At 32.6% G+C, this 26707-nt stretch overlaps 1 protein-coding gene across 1 annotated transcript in view; it reads right to left on the minus strand.

Annotated features, from left to right (window-relative positions):
• The window catches only part of PEX7 (peroxisomal biogenesis factor 7), a 77912-nt gene extending 51483 nt beyond the window's left edge, over positions 1-26429 (minus strand). Inside the window, exons 1-5 of the mRNA XM_003769489.4 lie at positions 26163-26429; positions 22701-22758; positions 21893-22043; positions 14491-14568; positions 13350-13458 (exon numbers count right to left, since the gene is read on the minus strand). Coding sequence (XP_003769537.1) covers positions 13350-13458; positions 14491-14568; positions 21893-22043; positions 22701-22758; positions 26163-26292 — 526 coding nt within the window. The 5' untranslated portion in view covers positions 26293-26429. The remainder of the gene's footprint in view (positions 1-13349; positions 13459-14490; positions 14569-21892; positions 22044-22700; positions 22759-26162) is intronic.
• Between the last annotated feature and the right edge of the window lie 278 nt (positions 26430-26707).

Below are 26707 nucleotides of genomic sequence, written 5' to 3' on the forward strand. Positions count from 1 at the left end.
TTAGAAAATTTTTCCCAATCTCAAGCCTAAATTTGCTTTTTTGCAACTTTTACTCATTTCTCCTAGTTCTGGCCTCTTGAACTAGTAGATCAAGATCTACAAGGAAATAAAAAAGAAAAAAAATTATCCTTTCTATGTGCACATCTTCAAAGTGACAAGAAAACCTCTGATTCTATCTTTCAATTGTTTATTTCCAAACATTGTTCTTTACTATACAACTTACTGGCTATGACTTTCTAAATTACAAAAATCAAGAATGGATCACTTGAATAAAAACATGGAACTCTTTTCTTTGGGTCAGACCTGAATTAGGGTACCAATATTGACCAAAAAGTGGATGTTTCACTACTAGGGTTGGTATTCTTCCCCATAACTGAATTCATGAAAATACATTTTTTCTAGTTTCTATAATGGTAAGATATCTATAGCACTATGTTCCATTTTTATATGTTGATTTATATCAATTTGAAATATTAACAATGACGTATTTGAGATATTGACAATCTGAACAATAATGTACAAAGGAGTAGGATCAAATTAAAAAACAAAAGATATCTGAAAACAGTATATATAAGGAAGAACTAAAAGAACTAGGGGTATATATTCAGAAGAAAAAAATTAGTGAGGATATGGTAGGATTTTTTTTTAACATTTGTATTTAAAATTGAAATTTGGTTTTCTTTCTTTTTTTTAAAAATCAAATTAATCAATGGTTTGTCTATTTTATTGATTTCCCCTCCCCATAAAACCAGCTTCTAATTTTATTTATTAGTTCAATGATTTTCTTATGTTCAATGTTATTAATCTCTCCTTTGATTTTTCAGGATTCCCAATTTGATGTTTAATTAAGAATTTTTAATTTGTTCTTTTCTGAGTTTTTTTAGTTGAATTCCCATTGCTTTTTCTTCATTTTATGGATGTAAGGAATTAGAGATATAAATTTTCCTGTAAGTATTGCTTTGGCTCCATCCCATAAACTTTGGCATGTTATTTCAATATCATTTTCTCTAATGAAATTATCAATTATTTCTATGATTTGTTCTTTCATACACTCATTTTTCTAGGATTAGATTTCAATTCATTTTAAATCTTTTTATTGCACATTATTGAATATAAATTTTATTACAAAATGACCTGAAAAGTATGCTCTAACAATTTCTGCTTTTCTGCATTTGATTGTGAGGTTACGACATAATATATGGTCAATTTTTGTGTAGGTATCATGTCCTGCTGAGATAAAAGTATATTTCTTTCTCTCCCCATTCAGTTTTCTTCAGAGAGCTATCATATCTAATTTTCAATTCGCTCCTTTCACTTTCTTCTTATTTATTTTTTGTTAGACGTATCTAGTTCTGAGGGGGGGAAATTAAGGTCCTCCATTAATATAGTTTTACTGTCTATTTCCTCTTAAAATACATTCAACTTCTTAAAAAATTTAGATGCTATATCATTTAGTGCATATATGTTTAGTACCGATATGACTTTTGTCAAGGGTACCTTTCAACAAGATATAGTTTCCTTCCTTATCTATTTTAATTAGATCTATTTTTCCTTTTGTTTTGTCTGAAATCACGATTGCTGCCTCTGCTATCTTTTATTTCAGCTGAAACATAATAAACTCTGCTTCAACTCCTTACTTTTATCTATCTATCTATATCTATATATCACTTTGTTTCAAATATATTTTTGTAAACAACATATTATAGGTTTCTGTTTTTTAATCCATTCTGCTATCTGCTTCCATTTTATGGATGAGTCTATCCCATTCACATTTATGGTTATGTTAACTGTGTATTTTCCTCCATGTAATTTCTCCTTTCTTTATCCCTACTCACTGTCCTATCCACCAGTTTTTTCCTTCTCACAAGTATTTTACTTCATATCACTACCTTCCCCACCTCTCTTTTGTCAGTTACTCTCTACCCCTTCTATTATCCCCATCCCTTTTTACTTCTTTACAGGGCAAAATAGGTTTCTATATGCAACCAAGTATGTCAGTTATTCCCTCTTTGAACCAATTTTGGTGAAAGGTTTAAGCTTTGCCTGCCACCTTTCCTCTCATCATGTAGACATTATGACGCTTTTTTGGTGGGACAGTTTAATCCCACTCAATCTTTCCCCCCCCCCCTTCCTTTTTTTCCTTCTCACTCCTGATAGGGTCTTTAAATAGCTGAAGTTCTATTATATAGAAGAATAATTATATTGTATAGAGATTTAGAGGGATAATTAAGACCAACAGGTTAAAATTTAGATGGAAGATATTTCAGATAGATTCATCAGTGTAAATTGTGTTGTGTCAGAGTTGCCTCAAAAGCAAAACAGTAGCACAACTACTGTTGTAGTCACAGTGAGTCTGTGTGGCCTCGGGGCAAGCAAGCATCAACAGTTGTGAGCTATGGTTTCATAAATGAAAACTACCCTCATGTGTTAAAACAAGATGATAAAATAAAAATAGAAAGAAACCACCAATTATCTCTTGAAAGAAAACCTAAAACCAAAACTCCCATTAATATCATAACTAATATTCAGAACTTCCAGGTTAAGGGGAAAAAAAAAAAAAGCAGTACAAGAATTCAGAAACTGTTTTATGTATCAAGGAACCAATCAAAACTGCACACACACACACACACACACACACACACACACACACAATCAGTAAAGAAGGGAAGATTTTGAAATACAATATTCCAATGGCAAAAGATACAATCAAGAATAACTCACCCTGAAAAACTGAATATAATCCTCATACGGGAAAATGGAACTTTAAAAGAGAACTTTAAAACATTGCTGAAAGGATAGTTAAAAATGTAAAATAAATATATTTGAGTTAATTGAAAGGGTCATGCTGTGATGAAGTGTTTATATTTTAATATGTGTCTTTTAAGAGCCTTCCTTGATTTATTAAAAAATAACCTAAAAAAAATTTAAGAGAGAACTGGTGGCAGATTTGTTCTATATTGAAGTTTTGAAAAAGGAAAGAGAGAAAGAAAGGAACACACTAGGGAAAAAGGGAAGAAGTTAACAGAACTAATTATTTTTTATAGGTACATGGGAAGAAAAGTATATAAATATGGAGAAAGGAATGAGTACAGAAATTACTACATGAAACTCATAGTTTCCATACATCAAGACTTCCACATATGAAGAATAGAAATACATTAAATGCAAGGAAATGGGAAAAAGATGAAGGTTTTAAGGGAAAAAATAGTACTAGGGAAAGATTACTCACAAGAAAAACTAATTTCAACTTTCAATAGAATAAAAACCAATGACCAAGCAAAAAGCAAAGTAAGACAACTCAGAAGAAGAATTTATAGGATAACAATACTGCCAAAAAAAAAAAAATAACTTTGAAAAACTCAGGCATTTTCATCAAGGCAATAACTATGTCTCCACATAACTTATGATGAAGAATGTTACAAACCTCTTAATGGAGAAATAGGTGATAGGTAAAAGATAAAAAGACAAAACATTTCTGGACATGGTTATTAGGCTATTGATTTTGCTTGTTTATGTTTATTTGTTATAATTATTTTCCCTTCTTTTTCTCTCTCAATTTCTAAAAACAGAAAAAGGAGAGGGAAGAATCATTTAATCAGGGGAACCAATTTCACTAAAGAAAATTACAACGATGAAACCATATACTGGAATTTTGGGGATACAAAGCAGACCATAGAGGAAAACATATATCTCTATGATGACTTTCATCGACAAGACAGATAATAGATCAATAGCTAGACATACACCTATTTTTAAAAATGAGAAAAGTAACAAATAAAAGCTCAAACTAAAATTTGAAAATCAGAGAAGATTTTTTTTTAATTAAAAGTAAAAAAACTTCTGAACTGATAAAATTAGAAATTGCTTTTGGAAAGGTAAATTAGTAAAACAGATAAACTAACCAATGGTTAGTCTAACTAAAAAAAAGAGGAAAACTAAATTACTGGTATTTGTTTTAAGAAAAGAACAACAAATAACTATAACAAAAAAAGGAAATCATGTACAAAATATTTTGCTTAATTTTACAGCAACAAAATCTAAAAACATATGTAAAAAAGATAAATATTTTTAAAAATCTGCTTCGGGGCAGCTAGTTGGTGTAGTGGATAGAGTAGCAGCTCTGAAGTCAGGAGGAATTAAGTTCAAATCTGGCCTCAGACACTTAACACTTCCTGGCTGTGTGACCCTGGGCAAGTCACTTAACCCCAACTGGTTCAACAATAAGTAAATGAATGAATGAATGAATGAACGAACAAATAAATAAATAGATGAATGAATGAATGAAATAATAAAGTTTACCTAAAAAATGAAAAAGTAATGAGTTTCATATCACTGGAAGTAGTCAAACATAATCTAGATAACCACTTGGGTATAAAAGTATAATTGGGAGTAAGACAAAGAACTTGTAATTACTTAAGTCTATAGAGTAAGTTCACCTAATTAGAAAAATCTTCTAGCAACAAAGTCCGGAGGTAGTTTAAAAAAAAAAAAAAGCTGACAAGAAGGCAGTATGGCCCAGCAGTTTGCCAAGAGAACTGGACACAAGAATGAGAGAGAATTTATTCTGGGATCCATAGGAAGCAAAGAAATTTGCAATAATCTGCATAGAGTACAAAATGTTTATCTTTTTGCTGCTGGAAGTTCTACATATATAAACAGGCAAAGAAAGGTAAAAGAGTTAGATCACCTTAATAATTTTCTGCTTATCAGAATAAAGGAAGTGTTCCTTGAAAGAATAGGCACAGCTTTAAGACAAATGAAAGGAAGAACAACAATCTTCATAGGCAAAAGAGAATTCTGGCCAATTTAAGAGGTTAAATAGTAGAAGAATGTAACAGTGAGTCACTGAACACTTGGAGCTAAGTAATGAGCATAAAGCCTTTCCAGTAGTTGAGGAAGGTAGAAATTCCAAGAGGAAATTTTTTTGCAGGACAAAGAATGACAAGGTGTCACAGTTGGCACCAGAAATGATGTAATTACATCAGAAGAAACTGAGATAATTGCTTCCTGGGGGGTAAAGAAGCAACACTATCAAACTGAAATTAACAATAGAAGGATAAGCTATCCTGATAAGTTACTCCTCCAGGCTGGGATAGAGAAAGATAGACTTCAGACTAAGGCCTCCAGAAATCATTTCTCAGGTCCCTTGAATAATTCATCCACTCAGCTTTAGAACTCAAGTCCTTTGGGCTGAGCTGTCCTGATTAGTGAAAGCAAACTCATCTAAGCAACTCCAGCTAGCCAGCCCCAGAGCAAAGCATATTTTCAATTCCATATCTTCCAATTATCCACTCAAATTATTTTGCCATCTACCCTGCCATTATATGTTTAAGCAAAAATTGTTAAAATCGAGGAAATAATGGCTAACAAGTGAAGGCCATAGAAGCAGAGTTTTTATCATCACTACCAAATGAATAAAGAAGCTTCAAAAGATAGATGAAGAATAAAAAAAAAAGTCAACACCCACTCAAAGGAGGAATCTGAGAAAGGATTTAGATTTCTGGACCACACCTTAAATCAGAATGGATGGGCCCCTAATGCTACAGTATAAATGGTAGGAACTAGTAAAAAAAAAAAATTTAAAAAACCTTACGTGAAAATTGTAAGAAAGAAATTCCATTTAGAGGAATGATGGCTAAGGAGAGATATTTTGGTTAGAGAGGTTATATAGGGATGGTAATCAATGAAACCATGATTTGATTATACCATAAATGGGAAGAAGAAAGAAATAATATATACATAATAGCAGGGAGGCTGGTCAGAAAATGTCAGAGGAATAACGTCAAGTATGGCTAGAGCATCTGGTCTATTATAATGGGCCAAATATAAGGCACTCACCAATAAGGACTCCAGGGAACAAGGGAGGTCTTTTGAATTTTAAAGGATTAAGTTTGCCAGGGCCTAGTCTCATACTGGAAGCAACACAACTGTTAAAAAGATGACAGGAGATAAAGTATAACTGAATCAACCAGCAGCCTGATACGGTAGGCTATTAATACAGCACTCACTAATCAGGATTTCTGGGGTCCCAGGGCAGAAAGACTGGAATTCAAATCTTACTTAGTACTTTTATGGTCATAAGTAGGCTACATTCAAGTTGCTGATCAGAATGAACAGAGACTATTTCTGTTGGAGTCTAGCTCCAGTGAAATACTGAGAACTCAATGAATATCCAAGGCCAGGAGGAAGACATGCTTTGCAATCTCCATTTATTAATCTGAGTATCAGTGTTTATATATCTTTTAGATTAGTGTTACAAAATTACTAGCTACCTTCATCACATTACTTCCAGGGTCTTTCTGTATCCCCCTTAACTGTCAATACTAAGATGCTTATCAACACAGAACTGTAAGTAGCATAGTTGTGATGCTCATCAAATCAATAGAATTGTAAATAGTTATGATATTTATCAATACAGAGCAGAAATTATCATACTAATGTATTTAGCTCAAATATGTCTGATTCATTGTTTAGCTAAAATGCCTTGTTCCTGTGGCATGCATTTTCCATCAAGATTATCTTGAATTTACCAAGTATGTCTTTACAATTGTTAGAGAGATGGTGATATAGTTTGAATAATTCATTCTAACAGAGAATAGGTCTTAAGTAATACTTGGACTGGACTCTTGCTTTTTATGGACTTACTCAATAATTCACACCTATGATTTCCCTGTGTGGAAATATATAGAAGGCCTCCAAAATACTGTTCCCCCAAGGAGATTTTTAAAAAGTCACAGACAAAAATTTTATTGAATTAAATGTTTTGGTATTATACTACTGGAGGAAGTACTCATATAAGTGACTTTAAAGTACTATAAAAGTCATTATAAATGTTAGGTTGTACATCACTTTGGGCTACAAAATATATAAAATAATACACAAACACAAGCCTTGCTCCCTCAGAGTCTGCAAACAAAACAGATCAGTAAAATTCAAATTAAGCAAAAACAAATTCAGTTGAGCAGTTTTCAATTTTCCCACTATGTATTATAGGAAAATAGCCCTAAGTCTCACTGATGTGCAACAGGACTTCTTTGCCATCTCCTATTCCCCAATCCCTGACCTGGAATTATAAGTGACTTGTCTTGGGTCACACAGCTAGTAAGTGTCACAGGCTAATTTGAACTCAGCTTCTCTTGACGCCATGGCCTGCCAGTACTACCTAACTTCCCTTGTGTAACTGGAGGTCACATACTTCAAAGAAAGAAATAACAAATTATCTAAAATTTGGCAATTTGGTTTTATTAAATTACCAAATGTGTTCCATTTTTCTAACTAGTCAAATAGTGGATAGAATTCAACTCTTTAATCCCATCCTCATCCCAAATTAGCAAGTCAGACTATTTCTCTCTTTCTTCTTCCTCATATCTTTAAAAGGATTTTAAAAAAGTATATATTTTTTAAAAGATGGTTTTTCAGATCTCTTTTAACTTTTACTTCAATCAAAACTTCTCTGTCACTGATTTTAGTGAAAGAATTGCAAAAAGAAGGAACAGAAAAAGACAGTGGCTAAGGGAGAGATATTTTCAAGAAAAAAAGTTTTAGATTCAACTAAATAATATACTATTTAGTAACCACCATGAAAAATGTCATTACTTCAAGGTAATAATTACATAAATAAAATGCCTAATAAATTTTTAAACAACATATGGCCAGTGATGTGATTTTTGTGACATTCCAAATCAGTTTCAAATGAAAACAAAAAGAAAAAAGACCAGAATCAATTAGTTATAGGACCAATTTTTGATTGTCATCAAACATCCTGTTTTTTTTCTTTAATTTTAGAGCATTAAAGTCAGTGTTTTCATAACAAGTAAGTCCCATCAGAGTAATGACATAAAGGGTCTTTTCTATTATTACTAAACAATAAAGAATTCTGTTCAGTAAAAGAATAATTTTCTTAAGTAGAATTTATTTATAATATAGAGGTGATCTAAAAAGCCATTTTTTGACATCATATTGGAAACTTCCAACATGCAAGTCATTAAATTCTGTTGAGATTCTGCTCTTCAGTCACAGACACATTTTATTTTCTAAATCCAATGTTAACATTACATATATCATGCTATACAAAAGATACATGAGAATAGACAAGATGCATAAGAATTAACTTAAATCAAAGCTTTCAATACACATGATTCTGAGCTGACACTTAAATAGCCATTGAGACATTACAATTTTCTGTCAAATTATTTAAAACTCAATCACTACTAGAATAGGAATCTGAACCTATGACAAATGAGGAAATCACTATTTTCATTTTTAAACAAAACTGTAATCTAAGAATACCATCACATAGCTAAGACAAATAGTATTTATTCCTCAATAATGCCTAGGGTAGACCATCCTATAGTAGACTTAAAGCTTGTAAGGACCTTGGATTTCATGTAAACCAAATCCTTAATTTTGGATAAGGAAACTGAAAAAGAGAGTTGTATTACCAAACCTAAATATAAGCCCTTAAATCTATTTAGTTATGAAAATTGCCATGATTAATTCCTGTTTTACTTTAAATTGAAAGATATTTAATATAATCTTTATGATGCTTTACCGAAAGATAAAAATCCATTGGAGGCTCCTCAAATCATTCATTTGATTTAGTGGCTTTAGAACTAATGGCCAGTTCCTTATTAATAAGATCATTAAGAACTATTAATAAGTCCTGTTGGTATTATTGGGACATTTTGCTGGATACTGAAGATAACTATGCCTCTGTAAAAAACAGTACTGATAAAGTAATGTTTAGAGATAGAATTAATTTGCATAATTCCCAGAAACATTCATCAATTAACATATGTAAGAACTGCCCAAGAATAAAACCAAAATTGATTTGTTCATTGACATTAAATATTGGAGAAGATTCAGGGAAGCTAGTGGAATTCGTCAGAAAATTACAAGCTCTCCAGATTTTCCAGACAAACAAGACAAATTAGCACCTCAGGATGAACATAGAGTAGGGCAGAACAGTGGTCTTCCTGGAACAATAGGAAAAAGATACAAAGAAAAAAATAAACAGGATAAAGTATAAATACCTCCAGGCTAGTCCTACTGAAAAAGCATAAGGAAAATCATAGTGGGGCTAGCTGGATTGGGAAGTAACCTGGACCCCAGCCACATGAATTTTTATCTCTCAGTCAGGCATCTAAATTAGAGAAAATTGAGGAAACCTCTGCTGTTAAAGGACCCCAGGGCCAGATGTGTTGCTGAGAAGTCTGGGTGGGAAGGAAGCAGAACACACCTGGTTAGTGAAGAAGCAGTGGCCTGAAAATGCTATTGGCTATGAGCGCTTATAGGAGAGCAGAGTTCTTGGTTTTGGTTCCAGGCCCAAAGGGGAAACTGAAGGAAGACCTGAGACCAGAGGAGCATATGTGCTCACATGCTCGCGCGCGCACGCGCGCGCACACACACACACACACACACACACACACCAGGATTAGAAGTCATTACACCAACATACAATGGAAATAAAGAACACTGAGGTTCATCTTCAGAGGAGGATACTGAAGCAAAAAAGCCTCTCTTACCCCAAAAAGTAAGTTCAAATTCTCACCTGTCCAAAAAGAATTCACAGAAGAACTTAAAAAAAAAAAAAAAAAACTCTTTAAAAATCAAATTAGAGCCCCAGCTCTGAAGTTAGGAGAACCTACCTTCAAATCTGACCTCAGACACTTAACACTTCCTAGCTGTGTGACCCTAGGTAAGTCACTTAACCCCAATTGCCTCACCCCCCCAAAAAAAAATCAAATTAGAGAGATTGAGGGGAGATAAAGGGAGGGAAGCACAATTCAAGAAGAACAAGATTATGAAAAGAAAGTCAACCAACTTGAAGAGGAGATCCAGAATCTTAAGAAAGAAAATGACTTCTTGAAAACTAGAATTGAGCAAGGGGAAGTCAACAAAGTTATAAGAGATCAAGAAATAATAAATATATATATATATATATATATATATATATATATGTAAATATACACACACACACACACACACATATATATAAATAGGAGAGAATGTGAAACATCTCATAAAAAAAAAAAAAACTGATCTAGAGAACAGATAAAGACAAAGCATAATAATTGGACTCCCTGAAAGCTACAATCAAAAAAGAATCTTGATACAATAATACAAGAAATAATCAAAGAAAACTGTACTGAAGTGTTAGAACAAGAGAGGAAAATAGAAATAGGAAAACATCCAACAAGCACCATCTGTAAGAGATCCTACTAGGAAAATCTACAGGAACATCATAGCCAAATTTCAAATAGCCTAGGTTAAGGAGAAAATGTTATGAGTAATGGGGGAAAAAAAAATTTCAAATACAGCAGAGCCACAATTAGAATCACACAAGACCTAACAATAGCTCCATTAAAAGACTACAGATCTTGTAATTTTATATATATCAAAGAGAAAAAGAATTGAGGTTGAGGTTGAAAATATTCCCAGCAAAGTTCAGTATAATTCTGAATTTAAAAAAAATTATTAAATGAATTGCCAGTCTTTCAGGACTTTTTTCCATTGACTTTTATGATCTTTCACAATCTGGTCTCAACATTACTATTCTTCTTCATGCACTCTATGGCCCAGACACACACACACACACACTGGTCTTGCTATACCTCAAAAATGATATTCCATCTCCCATATTTATGTTATTGCATAGCTGCCTTCCATTCTTAGAACTCCTCATCTCTGCCTTTTACAATCCTAGTTTCCTTCAGAATTCATATTAAACATTTGTTTCTATAAGGGACCCTTTCCTGATCCCTCTAGCTGTGAGTACCTCTCCCTCACAAAATTTCACTAAACTTAGTAATTTTTTATATGCTTAAATGCTTACACATTGAATACCCTAACAGAATAAAAGTTATTGAGGGCAAGGATTATTTCACTATTTTTTGTCTGTATAATGTTTGATAATTAATTGATGGTCCTAAAAGCAATGAACCAAAGTGACACAGTATAAGCAACTAATCTTTTTAAAAAAATAATATTGCTCATTTCCATGATGCGAAGACATTTCTTAAAGTGTTTCACTATAATAGTTAAAACTTTAAAAAAAAAATCACTCATTAATGATACTGGATTTTAAAAAGCAGAATTAGTTAAATTCAATATCTGTCTGTCTATATTTCACCTATAGTTCTCCATGTCTGAATGCCTCCTACCTGCATCTAGAAATCATGGGCCATTTATTACTTTTGTCACTGATGAAGAAAAAGAAATCCAATAATGAAACAGAACAGATTTTGTGCAAAAATAGAAGTAAAAGCAATCAAAACTGTCAAGCCAAAGTTATCCAGCAACCAAGAGCACTGAGATTCTCACTACCCTAATTAAATACTGATTTAATAATATGATAGCTCTTATTTTATCTACAGCTCAAGTACAGATGCTGACATTAGATAAAAGGAGGGGGCAGTACTAATCAGCCACTAATTGGATGAGAAAATCTTAAATAATACTTGATACCCACAGTAAGAATGATAGATATAAAAAGATTACCCTGAAGTAATTGTTACTTGAAAATATTTCATATTCACAAACAAGGCTCATTTGAAATAGCTTGAAGTTAAAGGTTTTTTAAAAGTTCTACAAGACTCTTATGAGCTTAGCTATTCTGATTGTATGTGACCACTTAAAATGTTTTAAATCAAAAACTTCCAAAATGGAATGCAAAAGCATTGTTGCCCTGAACTCAATAAAGATGAAAATTACATTAGAAACTATTATTTTTACCAAAACAAAATAAGCAAATATGAACTTTTTATTTGTAATCCTGTATAAATACTAATTTTACTTTCACCTGTCTAAAGAACAATATAATCTGAAGGACAGAGCTGAAGAGACCTGAGTTTTAGGGTAACTCCACCTCTAGCTATATGACTAAGTCATTCATTCTTTATTTCAACTCTATATTTGTAAAACAGAAATAACCAATAATAGTCAATCTATTTAACATATTTCAAAGAAAAACTAGATAATATATGTAAAAGTGCTTACTTTTTAGAAGAAGGGTTTTATTATCTGGAGAAGTATATTCCTAAATGTAACATCTGCAAAATAAGGTAGTTGAACAATAGCACTCTAATATTTACCATCATCATCCCAAGATACCTTTTAGTCCCAAATCCTACAATTCAATAAATTATTTAGGCCAGCATTTCTCAATCCAAAACATATGGAGTAAAATATCTAAAACCTCAACACAGCCACTGGACTTTGAACTGAGATAGAAAAGTATTAAGACAGGGAGAAGGGAGAGTCAAAGTTTTAAGTCAAATGTATTTATATATGTATATCAAATATATATAAAATATAAAGTTTTAAGAGAGTGTTCAAAGTTTTAAGAAGTAAAAGTTTGGGGCATCAGTAAAATATTGTCATTTACCTGACAAATAATTGGCATTTGTTTAGTCCCATATCCTAGAAGAAAGAAAGTTGGACTTGGAATCCTGAAGGCTGAATTTTGGGTTACTCTCTGCCACCTGGCAATTGTCTGACATTGGGCAAGATGCTTAACCTTTCCAAAACTCAGTTTCTTTCTTTTTTTTTTTTTAATGAAATAGAGATTATGGCAATATTTACAATACCAATTTCACAGGGCTACTGTCAGAAAAATGCTTTCTAAATGTTAAAGTGTAATGAATGGTAGCTGTTTTTATAAATCAATGATATATCCAAAAAAAATGTTGAATCTTCCTTTAAAAGTTTTGTATGTATATACATATATATATATTTATATATATAATATTAGGTATTTAGAATATTTTTACTTTACTAATTAGTAGTGGAAAGTGAAACATCCTTACCTCAATTGGTTTTTAACCAATTTTAACCAAACACTGTTTTCAAGTCAAATTATAATTTCTTGAAATAATACACAATTTAGGCATATGTATATAAAAACAGAAAATTTTTTTCATCAACTAAAGGTCTTGCCCAAATCTATTTAAATAGTTGTTTCACACTAATTATTTAAGTGGTGCCATAATCACAAACAAGAACAAAAGAAACAAGGTAAAAGAACAGTCATTAAGCCTGTAGTAACCAAAAGAATAAAGAAAATAGTAACAGAAGCAGGAATGAGGTCTGACAGCCAAGTTGACTAAAATCAATAATTGAGAAAGATTGTCAAAAAAAAAAAAAAAAAAGCCTCAAGGAACAGTAACTACTGGCAATGTACTAGAACAGAATCAACAATATAAAGATCCAAACAGAAGCTCCCAAGGATGACAAACCTTTATAAATCTGTTTTCTCCCTGATGGCAAGATACAGAATGCCATCTACTGGAGAAAACAAGACAAGACATTCATCACAATGATAACTTTTGAACAAGTATCAATATATTTACCTGACGTTGATGCAAAACAACCAGGGATATGGGGTGACCAGATTGTGCTGTAAATGACACCTTCATGACCTTTAAAAGTACATAGTGACTTTCCGACTGCTGGATCCCACTAAAAATAAATAAATTAGTATCTGAATGATACACATATAGAAAATTCAAAATTTTTTAAATCTTAATATAAAGCTAGTTATTTGACCTCCTTCCCACAACATTTATACAGCACTTTAAGATTTGCCGAGAACTTAAATATTATCTCACTGAATCTTTATGACAATCATAGGAGGTAGGTGTTATTACACTGATTTTAGATAAGAAAACTGAGACAGATAGTAGTTAAGTGACTTGCCCAGTTATAAAGAACCCAAAAAGCAATATTTAGTAATGGAATATTAAGGGATGAGGCAGTTAGGTAGCACAGTGATAGAGCACTAGGCTTGAGTTCAAATTTGACTTCAGCAAATTATTAGCTGTGTGATCCTGGACAAATAAGTCACTTAACTTCGACCTGTCTGTTTCCTGTATAAAATTAGAATAAAAAGAGTACCTATTTTTCAAGATTGTTTACAAAAATTTATAAGTAAATAAATACTAGTACTAGTATGAAGATGTCAAACCCCACAGAACTAATCTGGCCAGAATGGGGGAGTGGAGGGCAAAATACACTTTTATCCTTCACTTGCAGACCTAGGAGATTATGGGTATAGAATTCCACACATTCTGTCACACTTGGCTGATGTAGCTAGTTTTGTTGATCTGGTTTTTCTTTTCCTTTCTCTTTTTTCTTTTATTCTTTGTTACAAGTGATGAGTTTTGGGGGAAAAAATAGAAAGAGATACATCTAGAAATGAAGGTGATATAAAAACAAGCTATCAATGAAATTTCTTTTTTTTAAATAATCTACTTTAAAAGAAATTATATAGTATAAGCAAAACAAACAAACCCAGAGAAACACATTTAGGAAAAAAAGAAAAGAATTGGGTGATAGACTTGTGAACTCCATGCAGTTGGAGACTATATCTTATTTAAAAAGTGTATTCTCCATGCCCCTGGATCAGAACTTTGTATACAACAGATATACAATAAATATATGTTTAATACATTGAATGAAAATAATCTATTTGTTCTGTATGTTTTAACTTACCAGTTTGGCTGTTTGATCCCATGAGCCAGACACCACAAGCTGCTCACCTCTGGTTTGGCTCCAGTCAACACTATAAACCTAAAAATATTTTTAAAGTTTCAATATACTATCACAATATTTTAATGGCATTACATTACAGGAAACATCTTTTTTAGGATAGAAATAAGGATGTCTTATAAATTGCATATTAAAATCTAAAGAACAGAAAGTCATATGATCATTTAGTTTATTGTACCTAAACCATCATGGAACATGAGAATCTACTCTACTTTAAAATATTTCTACAATATATTCTAAAATCTCCTTCATTACAAAATTACATTTTTTTTTAGACCTACCAATATATCACTGTTTGCAGCACCCCAAAGAAATGTCAAGGCAGATTAGAAAGTTAGTCATTTCAAAAAGCATGCTTAGTCAATGTTTATCAGATGGTATTAAAATTAAATTAATATCCATATCTGGCCTTTCTTAGAGGATACTTATAGGAATGGTTATGAGCTTTCCAATCTCATGGTAAACAGCTTAGTTATCTTGCACTGTTTTTCTCATCTATTTCTTACTGTTTTTAGTCCCCTGCTCAGTTAACATGAAAAAAAATCACTAGAAATCTCATTTTTTACTACTGATTTTATAGATCAATACTATATGCTGAATTTGAAAAAAAAGTTTAAGTATCTATAAACATATGCAAATATCACCTAGGCATACGTAATTAATTTAATAAAGATACAAATAAATATAATTAGTCAATAGGTCATTTTTGGCTTTCATATGCTAGTATGATTTCTGTTATGATTTATAGTACTAAAGTCTGGTTATAATAAATATAAATATGACATCCTGTCCCCAATACATCTATGTCTAAGACGCTTAAAGACTTCACACAATTATCTTTCATATACTTACAAGGTAAAGAAAACTACACTGTTGCAGCTTTCTTTTTAAACCCTGATAAAATTAGCATGTATTATAATTTTTTAAATAGTTTTGTTCTTTCAAGGAAAAAAAAAAAAGAGCACAGTAAACATAGACCAGAACTAACTACAAGACAGATAACTTGGTGAGATGAAAGACTATTTCTTGAAAAACAAGGAAACAAATGATTGTCAAATCAATCACTACTTGAGTGCCTAATATTTACAAGGTGTAGGCTCACTGATATACAGACTACTGAACCAGAAGACTTGTCTTCCTAAGCTTCCTAATCTGGCAAAACCTTCTGGTGATGAGTTTGCAAAAAGAAAAAGAAAATACTACTGTTAGTATTGTTAATGTTTAATGTCAATAAAAGTGACTATGGGAACTATAAGTAAGTATTATATTGATTATCACAAATATAAACCAAACAAAATAATGACTTAAAATGAAAAATAAATAAAAAGGAAGAAGCATGTAAATTGGGAAAAAAAAAATAGAAATATGGAAGCAGAAAACCTGGCTTCAAATCCTGGCCTTTTTATATGTATGACCTTGGGAAAGTCACTTTAATCTCTCTGGTTCAAAGTTCCTCACCTATGGAATAAAGGGGTTAGACTAGATGATCTCTATGAAGTACCTTCCCACTTTAGATCTAGAATTCCATCCCTTGGTTAGGTGCTATGAAAGATGAAAAAGTATAGGGCAATTCCTGTGTTTAAAAAGCTCAGATTCTATTCAGGAAGACATAAATGTGAAAAGAAAATTAACAATAAAAGGCAATACACATTAAGTGCTAAATGAACAGTACAAACAAGAAGTGCTACAGAGGTACAGTACTACAGTACAAAGAAAGAATAGCTTACTTTGGACTAGGGTGGTCATCTGCATGGTAAAGGTGAGATATGTATGACCTTGACCTTAAAAGAAAAGGAATCAATAAACAGAGGACCACAGACTTAAAGCATGAAGAGTCTTTAGAAGCCATCAAGTTTTTCCTCATTTTACAGATAGGAAAAGGGAATTCGTAAAGGATCCCTATCTTGTCTAAGAGCACACAGCTAATTAATGTCTGAAATGGCATCTGCATTGGTAAAAGAACTTTCCTTATTGGAAATTTTCTATACCAATGATATAATACAGACTATATATATATATATATATATATATATATATATATATATTCCTATGCATGAATACATATACTACAAAAAGGAAAAAAAAAAAAGTAATTTCATTTATGGCCCTCATATTTCAATGTTTTTTTTTTCTCAAATGCTTTAGTTATTAATTATTATACCAATCTCAAATATAATTCAGTGAATTCGAAGATTTCAGATGAGAATTACTAATCTATTAATGGTTTGTCAGAAAAGTCTTCAGATGAATGAGTTACTCCATAATTTAATGTCTTGTAGAACTAAAGATGGTTTTCACATTTCAGTGTCATCTAGTATTGTATGAAGTAAAATAATTGAAAAAAGCTCATAAAAACATTTAGGATTTATTTTCAAAATCCTTTCAAAGAATAAATAAATTGATGGTTTGTATCTCTTACTATTGTGTTTAGCATATGGAATTAGAAAAACTCTGAATGAAAAGTGTTTTAATTTAGTGTATCTTAATTGAAATTGGCAAACCTTAAAAAGATTCAAAATGAACTCTGGTAATTAGCTGTAATAATAAAATTTGTGCTTACAAGCTATACTTCTGAAAAAACTCTCTCACAAAACAACATCAATTACTAAATTAAATTCAGTGATTTAGTTTTGCATATGAACCAATACATCTCTTTTTTCATTACTTAAAACCATTTTTGAAGATGTGAATTCACTGGAAAATGATTAACATTTTTTCTATCTGATCATCTCTATGTACCTTCATCTGCGGACTTCCTATCAGTGAATTGCAGATACTACTGCTACCAAACTACTACTTCTTGAAGAAGAAACTTACTGATGTCTATTTTCTTTGAGACCTTATTCTATACTCAAAAAAACAGTAGAAATTTCCCTAGCATATCATGAGGCAACTGGTAGTATGGTGGATACAGCACCAGGCCTGGAGTCAGAAAAAACTGAATTCAGAATTTACCCTTAGATATTCTCTTGTGTTACTCTGGACAAGTCACTTAACCTCTGTTTGTCTATTCCCTAATCTGTAAAAGGGAATAAAAATAGCATCTGTCATGCAGGATTATTGTTGAGGAACAAATTAGATACTATTTGTAAAAGTATAAGTGCACAGTGCCTGGCACATTGCAGCTGCTATATAAATGCTTCTTCCTTTCCTTCCCCTTTTAAATCATAAGATTTGAAATCAAAACCTTAACATCTAATTTTATACCAAATAAGATTTTTTTAAAAAATAGTATGAATGTCTATTCATATGCAAAATAAACTAGAAAACTAGATATGGTATGACATTCTTTAAGGATTTGGGGGATCTAAGTTTTGTGTCACTAAATTAGATTTTCTTTTTACATTTCTTATGAAAATATAAATAAGCAATAATTATATGAAAGAAATTGACATATTTTTGTATAAAGATTTTGTACAAAGAGCAAAGAATTCAAACTCTTTAATAAAAAACTACCTTAAATATCATCTTCATGATGAAATTTAAAACTGGTTAACCATATTCATTTCTTAACTAATATATTGCTTTGGATGGTAAAGGATAATCAAAAGCCAAATGTAAATCCTCTAGCTAGAGTTTAACTTAAGTCAGCTACAAACAGATTTCTCAGTTTTCTAGGGAAAGAGGCAAGCTCTTAAAAACAACCTAAACATATACACAATTTAACAAGGAAAAGTGTTCATAGTCTTTTTTATAGTCCTAAAACTTTCAGGACTATCTCAACTTCAGCCTGTGAATTTCATATAAAATTCAGCAAGATGAAGAGAAACAATGAGTTGTCATCTTTTCATAGGCCCAAAAGTCTAGCACAATGTAAAGGCTGTCTATTCTCTCTCTCTGGAACAAGTGTTCTTCTTTTAATAACCCTATAAGGTAGATACTATAATTATATTAGCAGGATTAGCTGAACAGCAGCATGAAAAATAGGTTGGGAAGACCAGAGGCAAGAAAGACAAAATAGGCTATTAATTACCACTGGTTGTCCCTCATGCCTAGGGCTCTCTTACTTGTCTTAGCTTCTCTCAGATTTCAGCTAAAGCCTTTTCCAGATATCTTTAATAGTACCTTTTCCTCTGAAACTATCCTTAAGACTAGTCCCCAGGCTAAGGCAGGAAATCCAAATTCCAAAACATTCATCTGGCTAACATGTTTAAGTGTTTACTACCAGCCTGATATTGTGCTAAGTAAGAAGTAGAGAAGGCAAGAAAGGCAAAAATAGTCTCTACATTCCAACATAGTAGACAACATGTAAATAGCTTGTTTTTTCAGAGTAAATTGAAGAAAAGGAAGTTTCTAGGAGCTAGGGATAAGAAGTATAAGGAAGAAGAAGGCTGAGAGAGACTTCTTACAAAAAAATGTATTTAAACTTTGTGCTGAAGGATGACGGGAATTCTAAAAGACAGAGGTGAGAAAGGAATACATTCTAGACATGAGGGAATAATAGTACAAAAGCATTACAACAGGAGATAAGCAAGAAACAGCAAGAAAGCCAGTTGGCACTAGACAAATCTAAGGTAATATCACAAGATTCTAAGAATATGGTCAGTTAACATCTAAATCCAAGTCATACTTTGTGAAAAACCATTCTGAGTTAATTCAAATGAAAAGAATTTTATACTTTTTTTCTCTTTCCTCCCCAAACCTTCAACTACTAAAGTCTAATAGTGTGCAAATCAAGAAAATTCTAATGCCTTGCTCTGCTTTGTCAAGTTTAATTAAACAACAACAAACTAGAAATTAAATAAATTCTGATAACTAATGAAATTGAGCATAGATAAGTCCTAAGTAAAATTTATGTCATTGAAAAATTTACAAGTTTAAAAAACAAGAACTTTAAAAGAGATAAGCTTTGTATAAAAAGAAACATAATTTTAGTATAAGAAAATACATAGTTGTTCCAAATGATAACAGATGTTTTATTTTTGTTGTTTTTAAGATTAGGTCTCCCTCACTAGCCCAGGTTAGAAGTATAAACTGACTAATTTTGGAACTGATCCCACTCTGATCTTCATGGAAATAATCCAATCCATTTCCAATGTGGGCCAGCTTGACCTTCTGGATGCCACCTGCCAAAGTCCAATCCCAGGAGCTCACCATATTAATGCTGATCTGAACAGCTTAGTTCACTGTAGCTAAAAAAATCTAATAGGTCTAAGAGTTCAAATCACACAATTCTACAAATTACAGAATATGTTACACAAAGTCACAGAAAGGGTACTTATCTAAACTATGACTAAATAATAAATATTTAAGAAATAATATATGTTCTTGAAATTTCCTGAAATTAGCAAAATATATTGGAAAAGACAACTGATACTTATTTCCATTCTTCACAGATATTCCTACAATTGGACTAATTCTACTTTACTTTTGAGTATCATACATGGTTTTGTCTTGAAAATATCAAGTGAAGAATCACTTACAAGCATATATTACAGTGTTTGGTATAGTGCTAGGTACAAAATAATTTTGGTAAAATACATGAAGTTCATCAAAGAAAGAACATTACAGATAAATTTGTGTCTTTTTAACAATCTGAGTCTAAAATTTCATCTATGATAGAAAATGCCCGTGAGGAAACTCTTTCCATTGATGCATACGATAATAATATGAATTGTAGAAGCAATTTGCATAAATTTGCTTAGGGGACTAAGTGATTTGCTGACAGTTATAAAGTCAGTATGGATTTTGGTTTTGAATACATGTCTTTCTCACTTTGACCTCCCTAAATTCACCTTATTTAATTAAGTTATATGTAAAATAAACATATAAAAGTCCATAAAAACAAAAAACAAAACAAACAACAAAAAAAAACGAAGTTTGCTTACCCATTTTTACATCAAATATTTGAATTTCTACATATAAGCTTTAGTCTTACCCAAAGAATGCATTAACTCTCAGATTAAAAACAAATAGGAAGCATTATATATTTTTACATTCTATTGTTTCTGTTTTCTGTCTATTTAGCTGGACACAAATGCAGAAAAATAGAAAAAGCAATGGACGTATGCATCACAAAAGAAGCTATCAGATCTTATGGCTATTTTGGTTGGTTTTGTTGAACTATTTTGGTTCCTTATTACTTTTCTCCTTCATTGCTACTCAGTATGGTTCTCTGGTGAGAGGGAAAGGATATATTTGGACATGAATATGATTACACAGTACCTGGCAAAAAGGAGGCACTTAATAAATATTTACTCTGGTACATATAAAAACAAAAGATATCAATAAAATGCTTTTAAAAGGGTTTCAGAGTGACAAATTCTTTAAAATTCAACATTTTGAGAGATGTTTTATGAGTTGATGAGGCTCAGCATTCATGACAATAAGGAATTTTTTAAAGTTCTATTTTTAAACTATGCCATATAAAAGAGAAATTTAGAAATGAAAATTGCTACACAGCTTGGTTTTATCTAATGGTCTTAAGACGAACAACTAATTTTCAAAATACTAAAGTTAAATTAGTAAGATCAAAGAAAAAGAAAAATTTTAGAAGCAGTATGGAGAAGCCCATAGATCTTAACTTATTAAATCCCCATAGATCTCTACATGGATGTAGATCTATCATTACATGATGCTCAAAAACCAACATGATCCATGAAGATAATAGGAAAAAAAATGTTACAGGACAATTTGTGCTTTTCATTGGGATGTTCAAACTATGCAAAATGAACATATGTACATAGTAGCAGTATCCTTCTTTTGAGTTTCTGTATCTCACCTATTCATCTTTTTACTTTTTCAAAATAGTAAGCAGTTCATTTGTCAATCTCTGAATTACAAAGTCTAGAAATTCTGCCTTAGAAACACAAGAATGCCTCCTAAAGATGACAGGGAGTATCCACAAGTTACTATTTGCCTTTCAATGCCTTTTTCAGAAATTATTCTGACAAACTGAAAACTAAAACAACTCAGAAGTACCATTTCACTCCTATTAGATTGGCTAATATGACAGGAAAAGAAAATGATAAATGTTGGAGAGGATATAGGAAAACTGGGACATGAACTGTTGGTGAATTTGTAAACTGATCCTTTCTGGAGAGTAATTTGAAACTATGCCTAAAAAAGCAATAAATTATGTATACCCTTTGATCCAACAAAGTATTCGATCCTATATCACAAAGAAACTTTTTTAAAGGGTGAAAGGACCTATTTTTACAAAAAATATTTATAACAGCTCTCTTTGTGGAGGCAAGAATTATAAATTGAAGAAATAATACTGCCCTTTGAGAATATTTTTCATATTCAAAGATCTCATACAGGGACAAATGCCTTAATTGAAAAGTATCTTGTCCAAAATCTAAACCACAAAAACAAGATGAGTCCAGGCAAAGGTCCTTCTTACCTCCTGTGTGTGTTCTTTAAACACCTGCAAAGGGCCTGTAACTTCAGCAGTATCCCACAGTTGCAAAGACCCATCTCCACTGCAGGTAATTAGTACATGTTCATTGTTCTCACTCCATGTCACATCAAACAGGCCATCATTCCAGTCAAAACTACAACAAGGTAACCAAGACAATCATTTTTTAGTAACAACCAAAGATACTGAAATATTATCTTCAGAATTTTACAAAAAAATATTTCTGGGACAAAGGAGTAGCAAATAATTAATAATACTCACTTAGGCCCATCATTTTAATTTCCCCACTAAATTTATTTTTAAAAGTGACAAGTATTTATTAGCTGATTCAGTGTTTTTCTCTTCTCTATCCTTGCCTTTACTAACTGAAGTATTTTTTTGTTAATGAAAAAGTCTCTAAAGAAAAAGAAGTAAAAATATCTAAAACAACTTACAAACTAGATAACTGATTCCCAAATAATCAAGAGTTCATAATACTGAAAATAGAGAAGGATTATTACATATTCTATTTAAAATTTCTTATATCTGATTTTTAAAAATTATAAATAGATGATTGCTAAGACTAATTATAAAAGAAGCATGGCATATCAAAATTCGCGACTTTGTGAAATATCTTCTGAATATTGCCAAATAAAAAACTATTTTATTAAACAAATACATTCAAAACAAATCTAATCTTGACTATGGGAAAGCCCTCAAACTGTGTTCAACTAGCAGTGATAAGACAATTAAATTTATTAATTAATTAATAAGAAAATTAAATTTATTAATTTAATACCTATATCACTGTTACCTTTTAAAGTGTCCAATCCCAGCTTCATTTTGTTCTAGTACAATAAGTGTTCCACAGCCTAAAAAGGTAGAAAAGAGAAAGGAGGTAATTAAAATTATATTTAATATTAACATTACAGCCAGCCTACGTTAGTTATACTATGAAACTACCAAGTTTAACAAGGTTGCATGTACTGAAGTACAATTCATTTTTTTTGTCCCTACTACTACTTAGTTGGAATCATTATTCAATCAGAATCTGCCTTTTAAAAGATATTCCAGCTAGGTAAAGTTTTTACACTTTTTCATATAGCTACTGGTACAGTATATAATAAGCACACAAAATCTTCATATGACTTTAGTTATCTTTAAAATATGAGAGGATTTTCTATGTATTTAATTGTAAAGGGTTGAAACTCTGAATAGGTGCACTGGAATCAGACAACTGAGCACTTAAGGCTAATTGCCTATTGGACAATAACTCTATTAGCATATGCTTGGAAAAATGGCCCATCTCACTATTCTATGCTGGCTCGATCTTTTGGTGTATACAGATAATCATAGGAGAGATTAGAGGGTGGAGTGAGACAAGCCAGAGTCACTTTGGAGGACATGGAGAAGGGAGGTTGGTGGAGAGCTTGTAGCAGTTTTGTCCACCCCCTTCACTTCTCCCACTAAAGACCAAGGACTTTTGCTTATCCTGACTCCAGCTGTTCTTGAGGCCTCCAGGGAGCTAGCCCAGACTTTACATTTAATAGTGCTCTCAATTAACAAAAAATTTTCTTCTGTTCCCCCAAAATAATATTATGATAACTATGATAGCTAAGCAAAACAAAGTCCTAAATTGGCCAAGTCCAAAAATATATCTCAGTCTGAATCTATTCCTTTTCTGTAAAATGTAAGGTTTTCAAAATAAAACCTATTAAATGGCTGACCAAATTGTGAGCTTCTTAAGGACAGGGGCTATCTTTTGCACCTTTTTATATCTCCAGGATTCAGCAGCGTGTCTAATAGTGAGTGCATAATAAATGTTTGACTGACATTATAAAGTGAATATAACAGTGATTCTATGCCACACTAAATTAGTTATACATTTGCTAATAGTAATTATTATAATTTTGAAAATAATAAATCAATAATTAATAAAAAATAATAAAGAAAATAAAGTAAAAAAAAAAGTTTCCTCTTAATTTCAAAATGTACAACATTCTTTTTCATAGAACTTCTATTGAAGGAAAAAAGCCTTCTACAATACCAGAACGGTATACTGGCTTGTTTCGTAGTTCTGATCTAAGCCAGCTAGTTCACTATGTTAAAACATGTTGCCAATAGTTCCGATCTAAGCCAGCTAGTTCACTGTGTTAAAACATGTTGCCAATAAGACTGAAGTTGGAAACAAACTTCTTGAAGGCAAAGATGGTTTCGATTTTGTCTTCATATCCCCAGTGTCTCGATTGAGCATTTTGCACAAAGTGAGCTCTTGGTGTTCAGGAGAATGATTATTTGTTCTCCTATGGCCACAAAATAGAATTCCCAAACAACTAGCCTACAAATCTGTGAAGCTGGCCCCAAGTAGAGCAAAAGCAAAAGAACAGAAAAACTTTTGCAAATCCATCACCACTTCTGATAAAACAAAAACATACACCAGTTTTTGGTGGGTCAGTACAATCATATCTATGCAAGAGAAATAGCATTTCATTCTAAATAATTTCTAGAAAACAGATTTGATCATTAAGAAAGATCAGTTTTCTTGGTTCAACCTCTTTTTTTAGAGGATAACGATAAGGCCTAAATAGCAGTAGGCAAATGACTACTGAATGGTTGTTTTTTTTGTTTTTTTTTTCTCATCAAAAGAAACTTTGCTTCTGCAATCATCGAGTATATTAGGGAGCAGGGGAGAAGAGTTTTCTAAAAAGTTTAAGAAAAGATAAAATAATTACCCCCAAGCTCATAAGTACTCAAGAAAGATAGAAGAAAGGAAAAAAAATGTTTTATTTGTATGGAAGCTAGGTGCAAAATCTGAATTAAAATTAATCTCAGATACTTATTAACTGTATGATCCTGGGCAAGTAACTTAATCTGTCTTCCTCAGTCTCCTCTTCTATAAAGCAGGAATAATAATAACACCCATCTACAAGGATGTTTTTTTCAGGACTAAATAAGATAATAATTTAAAAATTAAGGAATGTCCAATCCCAGCTTGACACACAAGGCTATATAAAGTGAGCTATTATTATGACTTGCATACATTTTTATATACATTATTTAAACTTGAAACTTTGTTAGCGTTGTCTGAAGCTGACATAGCAGACTATATGCCCCTTTGATCCAGACGGATAAAGGTGGCTTGCCCAAATCTTCAACTTAGTTAGGGAAAGAGCCAAGATGAAAATCAGCACTTGAATTCAATAATTATTAAGTATCTACCATATCTAAAGCATGATTCCAAGAGAAATACAAATATGATTTAAATAGTTAAATTCTAAAGGGGCAGAGGGAATGGGGATCTAATAGGGGGTTTCACACAAGTAACTATAATTCAAAATAAAATACTAGCATATTAAAACACACACACACACAGCACTCCAGATTGGAGGGAAAAACATGCATAGAAAGCTCAGCGCCAGAGAATCTAGGCTCAAGAGTACAGTCAAACGAGAAACTTCAGGAGGGTTGAGGTTGCTAGAGGGATGGGAAATAAGGAAGAGATTCTAAGAAAAGGCTAAATTTATTGCATTTTGTTCACTTAGAAGCAGCTGCCTATCCAAATTAAAACTGGAGTAGAGTGGATTACGTTAGAAATAGATGAGAGAGGGCGCAGCAAGTCACTTAACCCCAATTGCCTCAGAAAAAAAAAAAAAAAATAGACCAGAGGCAGATAGGGGAGATAAAATACTGCAGTGTATCTGTTCAGATTGGGGGAGAGGAGGCAGACTAGGGCAGTGGCAGTAGGAAAGAAAAAAATGAATGAATGGGAAATTATTCTAGAATGAGAATGCAAGGAAGTGGTGATGAATGAGAGAGAGGAAATGAGGGAAGGGATAAAATAAAATCCCACAAGTTTAAGGCATTTAAGATCACAGTGCAATTAACTTTAAGTTGACAAGTCAGAGCCAGGGATAGGTAGATGGGGGAGGGGAGGAGGAGAAGAATGAACTTCCTTTTTTTCCTTTTTGTCACGATAATACTAATTATTCGTATTTAAAGAGACAAGTTTAATGCACTGTCTTCACAGCAATTAGTATAGGCAGTACTGGAATTATCCCCATTTTACAGGTGAAGAAGATATTGAAGCTCCAAGAGATTAAGTCACCAGGGTCACACAGCTAGGTGTAGGGACAGAAAACCCCCTCCGACTCCAGCCCCAAGAGGCGCACAAAGACAAAGACAAAGAGGGAGGCGCACGCAGAGGGATGCCCAAACCCCGCCGCCATCGGTCCCTCTAGCGCCCCTCAGCGGACAACGGGGAGGGGCGGGGCCTCACCCGCAATCCCGTAGTACTGGGAGGCGGCGCACGCCAGGCGCCCCGGAAGGTAGGGGGAGAACTCCACGGCGTAACCATGGCGACCCGGGGTCCGCAGCGTCTGCGCGCCCCTGCCGTGCGCTGCGCTCATCCCCCTCCCGCCCCCCACCCCCTCGCCTCCCTCCCCCTTTCCCGAGGCAGCCGCGGGGCGCCGGCTCCAGTTCCGGGAGAGAGGCGGAAGCGGTCCCCGGTTGACAGGACCCTTGTGGGAGAGATTCTGGAAGTGAGAGAGCGGAAATGAGGGTGTTTCGGGACTTGAAATCTAGGTTCGGATTGGTCCGGAGAGAACAGAGTACGGAAGCCTCTGGTGACCATGTCAGCCGGAGGCAGCGAACTTCGGTCTCCAAGTTGTCCTTAAAGGAGCCGTGTGCTTATTTGTGAGAGCAGTCTGGTATTCTTGTAATTACTGCCTTTTCCATAAATGTACTTGTAATTACTGCCTTTTCCATAATATGTAAAAAAATAATATGTAATATATATATAATGTATTATATATATATTACATA

This window comes from Sarcophilus harrisii, chromosome 4 (genome assembly GCF_902635505.1).
Source record: "Sarcophilus harrisii chromosome 4, mSarHar1.11, whole genome shotgun sequence".
Taxonomy (NCBI): domain Eukaryota; kingdom Metazoa; phylum Chordata; class Mammalia; order Dasyuromorphia; family Dasyuridae; genus Sarcophilus; species Sarcophilus harrisii.